This window comes from Medicago truncatula, unplaced genomic scaffold, assembly GCF_003473485.1.
Source record: "Medicago truncatula cultivar Jemalong A17 unplaced genomic scaffold, MtrunA17r5.0-ANR MtrunA17Chr0c05, whole genome shotgun sequence".
In the NCBI taxonomy this organism is placed as follows: domain Eukaryota; kingdom Viridiplantae; phylum Streptophyta; class Magnoliopsida; order Fabales; family Fabaceae; genus Medicago; species Medicago truncatula.
In genome coordinates, this window is record NW_024340368.1 from 72,327 (window position 1) to 81,984 (window position 9,658).

The 9,658-nt window shown below is 32.9% G+C and overlaps 1 protein-coding gene across 3 annotated transcripts; it reads left to right on the forward strand.

Annotated features, from left to right (window-relative positions):
* The first annotated feature begins 2,361 nt into the window (after positions 1-2,361).
* LOC25479698 (uncharacterized) lies at positions 2,362-4,411 on the forward strand. Of its 3 annotated transcripts, none has more exons than XM_039829752.1 (4): positions 2,362-2,472; positions 2,574-2,676; positions 3,244-3,486; positions 3,943-4,411. In XM_039829752.1, the coding sequence occupies exons 1-4, from the start codon at positions 2,419-2,421 to the stop codon at positions 4,050-4,052; spliced, it is 510 nt and encodes a 169-aa protein (XP_039685686.1). In that variant the 5' UTR covers positions 2,362-2,418; the 3' UTR covers positions 4,053-4,411. The 3 variants fall into 3 exon arrangements, with proteins under 3 accessions (XP_039685686.1, XP_039685687.1, XP_039685688.1); XM_039829753.1 differs by lacking the exon at positions 3,943-4,411 and adding an exon at positions 3,698-3,912; XM_039829754.1 differs by lacking the exon at positions 3,943-4,411 and adding an exon at positions 3,701-3,912.
* The last annotated feature ends 5,247 nt before the right edge of the window (positions 4,412-9,658 follow it).

Consider the following 9,658-nt stretch of genomic DNA (forward strand, 5'->3'; position numbering starts at 1 on the left):
AAAAAGACAGGTCTTGAATTCGAGAGAACCCGAGTTCGAGCCCCGCTAGTGCCTTTGGAGGGAGGTAAATGTAATTACCTTTGTAAGTGCTCTTTGAGCCCGAAGGTCTACCCTGCCTTGGACTGGGGCACCATCCCCTCACCTAAAATTTTGTAACAAAAAAAAAAAACAAATTTATTTTAAAATAGAATTTAATAAAAAATTAAATACGAAAAATAGATAAAATAAATTATTCATTTTTTTTAGATTTTAAAATTAATTACTTAATTTCAAATTAGATTTTAAGAAGGGACAACTCTTAGGTAGACTTTACTAATCTTTCCATCACCCCCTTTTTTTTTTAGGGTAAACATAAAAAAATTTAAAGTAGTATTTTTGAATTAAATTTATTGAAAAATTATTTAATATTTTTAAATGAAATAAAATGAAAAAAAGAAACCGAAAGGCGAAAGGTCAGTTCATGAATACCTAAAGCCCTACTCTTGACAGATCAAATAAACAAAACACTTAATTTTCATCTTCTCCCCTGCGGCTTGGCTTAATTTCAACCATAAGCTTCTTTTTATTCATTGCTTAATTGCTTAATTGCTATCTCTCTTTCTTTCAACCATAAGGTCAGTACATGTATGCTATCTCTCTTTCTTCATTGCTTAATTGTGTTACTTTAATTATGCAAATATGAGCTTCTTTTTATTCTATGTCAATTGTATTGTTTGATGTAGTTATTTTTATAGAACACTTAGAACAATTATTTTTATCTGATACATTAATTATGCAAATATGAGCTTCTTTTTATTCTATGTCAATTGTATTGTTTGATGTAGTTATTTTTATTAGAAATCAGTAGTCTTGTCAAATATTGGCTTTATGCTAAAAAAATTCTGCATTTCTAGATTCACAAATAGAATTATGATTCAAACATAAGAATCTATATGCAGCACTGTTTTGAGCATCTCCATAATTCATAAGGAGTCTTGTCTAGCTTCTTATGCCGTACTCTATTTAGTATATAACATGCAAACAATATCGCTTTCCCCGCACATATTGTTAGGCATACCTGAACTTAAAAGCATAGCATTCATCATTTCTTTTAGTGTTCGATTTTAGAAGGTAAACTTTCGTGCCACAAATCAATAGATTCAACAATATAAGCACAACCAGCGGAAGAATTATTATTTGATTGATGAAATAGAAATGATATCATGACTTTATCAGATTCAAAAACTAGTTTTAGACCAGCTCTATACAAAACATCACTCAAAGATAAAAAATTTCCAGAAGTAAGTTTAAGCATCCTAAAATTGGTGGGAAAGATCTTTGTTAGCGCAAAGATGTTTGAAGGCAACAATATCCGGTCCACTTTGTTGTCGACAAGATTTTCCTCTACTACTACATCACCGATCACTTCTTCCATTTCTACCAGATTCTTTTGTTGTCCCTGTCTCAAATTGCAATGATTTGTCCACAAACATAGCAAGTGATTTTGCTTTTCTGAATCTTTTTGTCATCTTTCTTGAAACCTGTTTGTTTCTTCTGCTGTACTTTTTTTTGAATTTTTTCACTTTTCCTTTGAATCTGTTTTGATCAGCAAACTCAACAAAATTAGCTGGTTATAGCGCGTAGCGGAATTTGAATAAATCACTACTACTTTGTGATATACCTACCCAAATTTTTTTTTTTTAAAAGCTAAATTAACCCACCCAAATTGACATAAGAGAGAATCGAACTTTAGACTTCGAGAAGCAGCACACTCCCTGGTCCCAAGCTAATACCACCACGCCAACCCAAGCAAGTTTATTTTGAATTTTACATGATGTAGTAGTATTAATCAATTGAATCAAAGAGATGTTCAAGTTTATAATACTTGATAAATATTAAGACATGAGAGTTTTAAGGAATATCATAGGTAAATGAATATATATGTGGCGAATAGGAACTAGAATTTTAAAAGGAAACCGACAAGAATAGAAGTATATTGTGAAATGATTGAAAATTGAATTGTTCAATCATTTTAGGAATATGTATGTTGTGCTCACACTGTTTTGTCTGGACTATTCTACTTAGGTACAATCTTTAGAATTAGTGGACCAATAGTTTAATTAGTGTTTAAGAGAGAGTGTAAGAGAGATTGTCCATAGCATTGCTCTATTTTTGTTTATATTAGACATTTTTTAAAAATCAAATGAATAACGAGATTCATTATCCAATCATTTGTGATTTTGATTTGTGAGTTCTTTTGCACCTGTTATGACATTATGATCAATATTTTAGAGTAACTCATTCAATGCTTAGATTTAGAATTATCTTTGTGTATTTTTTTTAATATATATACACGGTATTGTTTACTTTGTGGTAAATATATTGTTTTTACTATCGTGCCTTAACGACCTCGTTATCTTATTTCGCAGAGTATTAGTCATGTCTTCAAACAATTATGAATACATTTGTCCTAATCATCGTTTGATACGCAACGTATGTTTCACCTTTTTCAACTTATTTATTTTGTTTAATGATAACTCAAATCAATCAATGAGAAAATGACTCTTTAATTTTTTTTTCTTTGTGAATTTTAGCTTGGAGGAAATGGCACAATGGTGACAATCCAATACTCGGGTGTAAAACTTGTGTCAATTCGGAGGTTTCATTGGGTGAAAGGCGAGAGACGTCCTTCTAAAGGTAAATTGAATTGTCTCTTATACGTTCTCTTGCCCGCTTGTACTTCTTGTGCAAGTTTTGGGTCTCTAAATAATATTTTTCCATTTAAACAAAAAAAGTACACATTAAAGCGAATTAGGCTCACTTTCGAAGTTACTCTATTTTAATCTAATGCATATATGAAACAAATTTAAACAAATTAGGAGGAATGTTAATTACAATACATACTAAAAGAATATCATAGAATTTAAGTTTACAATATATTGGTAAGATTTTGTAAATATCAAATCTTGCTCCCAAACAAATTGTCCTTCAAAATGTTAACAAAACCATCTAGAAGACCTCAAACACTCAAAAGTAACAAGACACCCAAGTTAGAAATTACATACTTAATTTACAAATCTTTGGCTATAAAGATTGTATAAAAGGGCTTAGTGACGAGGTAAACAAAAAGTAATTTCAAAAGTAGGTGTGTTTTTACCTACACATTCTTGTCTTTATTTATAATTTTACTTATCGTAAACAACACGTAATGATGTTTCTATTATTATTAAAGATTGTTTCGGAATTCTATTTTTTTCGCGTCAGGAATAAGTTTGACAGTGCAGCAGTGGTTAAACTTAAAGAAAAATATGGATGCGATTGAAAAGGCCTATCATGAAAGGAGTGCATATTCAGAATCCGATCCCGACGACGAAATCGTTGTCTGTGATCTTGGTTCCTCAAAAGATGGACACAAGATGGTTTGCGTGAAGTCTTGGAAGAAACAGATTCGGATCGACATTCGCGAATGTTACTTTGAAGATGGCATCCGGAAGAATGGCAGAAAAGGTATTTCAATTCATTTTCTCAGTTTTCTCCTCAATTACTTGTTTGTGATGAATCTGTCAAGAAGGGCGTCTTCGTTGTTTATGAAATTTTATGATGGGTTGTGTATTTATTTTTATATCAGGTGATTGATGAAATATTTAATAGAATAGATTGTGATTATTAGTAACTGTTTGCTCGTTGAACATACTCTAAATGTTGTCTATGTTGTTAGTAGCGTGCTATGGCGGTGTGGCATAGTCACACATCCCCCACTGTCCCACCCAAGGCCCTCGAAGCGCCTTTCTCAGTTTCACTCGGTGCTATTTGAGATTAACAATATAGGTAGTAGTAGTGCATGATATGCTTGGTGCTCTATCCATATGTACTATATGTGCTAATATGATGTCTTACTAGTTGGATGAGGTCATGTTGAATTGAAATGAAGAATTTGCAATGAAATTTTATACTTGTTTTCAGGTATCTCATTACCCATGAAGCGGTGGATTAAGCTTCGCAGCTGCATTCGACAAATAGACAATGCAGTGGACAAAGAACTTAGGAAACTTAGGAAATTGCAGAAGCATTAGTCCACATATCGAATTTGATTTGGACTGAGAAAGTAGAACTGATTATAGTAAAATGACCAAGTTCTGCAAACATAGCTTCGGCTTCTGGTGAGACACAAAAATGACATAATGATTCAACTTAGTAACTTACTTTAAATTTCAGCTTCTAGTTAGTCAAAAGTCCTTAAATTTAAAGTTATAAGGGTAAATCATTTTTGAAAAGGTCCTGCCATGTGCAGTCCACATCTTCATTAACTTGATTCTCAGATTCCATCTTTCATTTTATTACTTTGTAAGTTTTTCTTACAGTTCAAACTTAAATTATGTAACATCTTACCAGATACTAGTGAATATTCAAGAGAGAAAAAGTTTTGATACTATTATAACTTCAAGTGTATATATCTAGCGCTCAGTTTTGAAACTATTAGAACTTGATCCATAATGAAAGAATGCAAGTGCATATAACTTACAACTAACAGCAATTCAGTGTAACCAACCACTTAATAACTGAACAGCAATTTAACTTACTTCAAAACAGAAACATGCAATGGCAGATGATTTATCTAGTATTCTCAAGCAAGAAGAACTTATATGGTTTCAAAGATCTAGAGCGAAATGGCTTACGGATGCAATCGTAATACGCGATATTACTGTCTTAAGACAATCACTCGTAGAAGAAAGAATAAGATTTTAGTTCTTAGAGAAGAGAATGGGAAATGGGTGGAGGATGAGAACCAAGTTAGGCTTATGGTTAATACCTTCTATATCAATCTTTTCACTACCGAAGAGCCTGGTTCCAAACTAAGTTTACATTTCCCATAATTGACACAAAGTTGTTAGAAAAAATGAGGCAGCCCATAAAAGATAAAGAAGTTCAAGATGCCGTGTTTAGCATGGGACCATGGAGGCTCCGGGTCCGGATGACTTTCCTGCCGGTTTTTACCAGCCAACTTGGGACATAGTCGGAAAGAATACTTGTGATTTTGTGAGGAAAGCGTGGCAAGACCCTTACGTTTCTAAAAAAATATCAATTATTCTAATATTTATTTAATTTCAAAGGGCAATCGACCAGAGTTTGTTAATCAATTTCGGCCCATATCTCTGACAAGTTTTGTTCCTAGTATAAGTATTCATGAAAATATCGAAGTTGCTCAAGAAATGGCTCATAGTATGAATAAGATGACAGGAAGCATTGGTTATTTTGCTATAAAAGTGGACCTTAACAAGGTTTATGATATGTTAAAGTGGTCCTTTATTCATCACATTCTGAACGAAGTTGGATTGTCTTGACAGTTTAATTAAGGTGGCAATGGAGGGAGTTACTAGCGTTCAAACTAATGTCAAATGGAATGGTGTGAGAGCAGATTTTTTCAAAACTCAGAGGAGTATAGGACAAGGTGACCCCATGTCCCCTTACCTCTTTGTCCTCTGTATGGATAAGCTGTCGCATATTATTTCGGAAGCGGTATATGATGGGGACTGGATACTGTCACATTTAATGTTTGCAGATGATTTTCTTTTGTTTGGTCAAACCACGGATCGACAAATGCAGTGTATAATGAATATATTGAATAAGTTTTTCTTGCTCTCTGGTCAGAAAGTTAGCATTGAGAAGACTAGCATTTTATTTTCGAATAACGTCCGAACGGAAACCAGAAATCGACTTAGTCAAATATACGCTGGAACTGTGTACGAAAAGAATAAACAGGTTGCACAACTGGAAGTGCTATGTAAGGCCACTGGTTTTGGGACCTGTGAGTTATGTGGTAATGATTATTTGGGTAATTTGGCAGAATTTCAATGAGTGGATCTGGGACCTCAAACACATGCCTCTGGTTCAGATTGTAGGCGCGACACATGATGTGTTTTCAGAATGACAAGCAGTACAAACACATGCAGGGATTTCACCTCTGGACAATCACAAATCTTTAGGCGGTAACAACACGTCAAACACCGCTAATGATTTCATTAATTTTAAAAGGATTTATGTGAAATACAATTGATGGTATGGTCGGACCAGATTTCATTAATTTTTAAAATCGAGGGACTAAATTACTTGGAAGAAACGAGAGAGGACAAAATGACATACACGACACTGACACGTCAAACACAGCTAATGATTTCATTCTTTATCCTGATGAACATGAAAAAGACTACAACACAGGTATAATATATTTCATTAATGTTTTTATTCAGGGCTGCAACTTCTCGAAAGATTTTTGTTTTTTAGGAAGCAACTTCTCTCAAGATGTTCTCCTTTTTTTCTTCATATTATATTATCTTACCTTCTCTTTTGTTTCACTTATTCTATTCTACACCTTTCTTATGATAAACTTCCCCGACTAATTGACACTCTTAGTAATTGTGTTATTATATTTATTTGTCTCTATTCTGAAATTTGATATGTTTGACTTTATAAGATAATATGATTTATGGTTATTGGCCTTCACATAAACTAATTGGTAAAAGCTTCCTTCCATTGATCTATCATGTTTCAGTATTAGAAACACATTTATGTTTTATGTCTAGTCCACAAGTTACACGGTTTAAATATCTTTATAGTATAAAGGGTTGAATGGTTGAAGTGTAGGGGTGTGTTTTATGTGATGCGAAAGCACCTTTTAAGTTAAAGGGAAAAATTTATCGAACAATAGTAAACCTGACAATATTGTACGGGACCGAGTGTTGGGCAGTGTAGAACCAACACGTATAAAGTATACCATTGATGTATTATAAATGACAATATTAGAGAGAGAGGTAACACCTATAGTAGAAAAAATGGTTGAAACTAGACTTAGGTGGTTCGGGCATTGATGAGTAAAACCGCAAGTGCACAGTTCTACTGGTGTAGTAATAAAAGAGTATCGTTCCGACAGGGAGTTATGAATTCAATTGACTTTCAACAATGATTAGAAAAGAGTTTTGGGTTATAAAGTTTGGATTTTTAATTAAAAGAAAATAATAAAAATAAAAAGAGCCTTGGGATTATTGGTTCATCTTAATGACAAACCATTCAAAACCAAACCATAAACCTAAACTTTATATTGGACCTACTTTCTAAAGACAAGTTTCTCTTAAGCCTATCAAAGCTTCTCTCGAAGTCAGTGAGTGTGTTCCTCTAGCAACCACGCCTATTCTCATGGTTGATTGCTATTAGAATCCTTGAAGAACGAAACTTTATATCTCTCTGAAGTAACAATAAACGTCACAAGAAAGGGGGGTTTGAATTGTGACCCTTTTAAAATTTATTCCTGAAACTTAAATAAGTATATAAGCTCAAGAAAATTATTTGTTAGTGTTAAGTGAGTGATAATAAAATATTATAATATTAGGACCAGAGAACTCTGGATAATGAAATAAATAAAACTACCAGAAAGTTCTGGAATAAAATACTGAAATAAATAAAGCAGTAAAGGACCAGAAAACTCTGGATATATATAACTGAAATAAATAAAGCAATAAAGGACCAGAAAACTCTGGAGATATTAAGAATAAAATAAATAGGACCAGAAAGTTTTGGATAATTATTAAGTAGTAGGTTAATTATTTAATTTTAGTTTAAGGACCAGAGCACTCTGGAAAATTAATATAGTTAGTTATAGGTTATATGTGACGGCTAGAAATTAAGAGATGAGAGAAGAGAGAGAACACAAGAGAATTTATCCTGGTTCGCCTAACCGGCTATGTCCAGTCCCCACACTACGTGTGAGATTATCCATTATAGTATCCTGCTATCAGAAACTTCTGAATAGCACTATAATATGTTGATCACACCAAATCAGTCTGTTACACTCTGTATTATCAACCTCAACAAGCTTCTATGATTCTTGATCACACAAGAAAAGTTCTATCTCAAACTATTAAGCCCAATAGACTTGAGATCTAGTTACACTTTGTATGGTGGTGGGTGTTTGTTATCACGATTTTGGGGTATCAAGTCATTAATTAGGCTTGAACGTTTCAATCTTTGATATTCTCTATTTTTTCTTGGGAAGGGCAAAATTGAGAAAACCCTTAGAAACTCTAAGTTCGGGGGTCGTTTTCGTTACGGGAAGGTGTTAGGCACCCGCAACGACTATAGTACTCTATAGGAACCGTTTTCCTAATTTTATGTCTACGCTTTACTTTTATGCTTATTTATTGAAAAGGAAGTTGTTTATGTTAAGAATGGGGGGAGAAAATGTTTGGGATTTTATTTTTATTGGACTTGGAGAGGTTTTGACCTCTTGCCTACATACCCTTTTAAGGGATCAAAATTCCATGTAGTTCTCTTTCAAAAAAGTTTTTGGTGTGTTTGATTGATTTTAATTAGTTTTTTCTGAAAATGGTTTTGAAGAAGAGAAAGAGGCCGTAAAGGCATGAGAGAAAAAAAATGGTGAATGGTTGGTTCAATTATTATTAAAAAAAGGTCTAAGTTGGAATTAGAGTTCATTTGAGTTTGATTAAGAAAATAAAGGGAAAATTCAATGGAGTTTCGACTCCAAGGTTTATTTGGAAAAATTTTCAAGTGATGGAATTTGCTTATTTTGGAAAATTGATATTTTTCTAAGTATTGCGTTTCCTAAGCATACATCTAAAGCGGTAAACATACAACGTGTGTGCGTGTCGGTGCTTGTGTCGGTGTACATCATTAGAGAGTCCATTGTCCGTTACATTTGCCCTAGTTTACATTCTATGGTCTTGCAAGAAATTAAAAAGAGAAATTGAAACTACCTAAAATATTACATGCCATTTTAACATAGAAATGAATAGTAAAAAACCTAAACTATAATAAATGGAGATGAAATGATAGAATGCTTATGAGGTGAATGAAACAAGAAATAAAATGTTAGTAAAATAAGGTGTAAAATGATAGGAAACAAGTAAGGAAATATTGAATGGAATGGCAAAAAGAGAGCAATAAAGTGATAAAATATGCCTAAAACTTGTCATAATACCTAAACATGCACATGACCTATAATTCTCTCATCATAGCAATTTTAAAGGGTTTGATTTTAAGCTATAATGTGAGGATAACAACGACACATTCAAGCCAAGCATTATAACACATTCATAGGGATATTTTACACTTTTTCTTTGACCAAAAAAACACATATTATTGGCAAAAATAAAGGAATGAAAACACACATCACACCAACAGTAAAACACACATATAATCAGGGATATATTCATCATGAAATTGCACATCAATCATTCACATCATATGCCAAAATTTTATGAAGAAAATATGACAAGAAATTCACAAACTTAGACCAAAAAGAACAAATTATCAAGAAAATATCACATATATTTTTTAACATTTTAAACAGGTAGAAATATCACAAAAAAAATGTCAAAAATGCAACAAGAAACATATAGAATTTTTTTAGGAAATTTTTAGAACAAATAGAGGTTCATATAGCAGGAAAATAAGGTGCAGGTAGCAAAAAAACAAGAAAACTCAGAAAAACGAAATGGAAAGGCCCAAGCCCAACACCAATGGATACGGATCTCACAGGGATCGTTGGATTGATCCAGGAAGCCAAACCCTAGATCTAAAGGCTCAGAATGAAGGGAAAGAACCAGAAATAAACCGGACCGGTTCAGTTGTTTATAAAAAGGCTAGGGAACCGGTTTATTTCATTTCC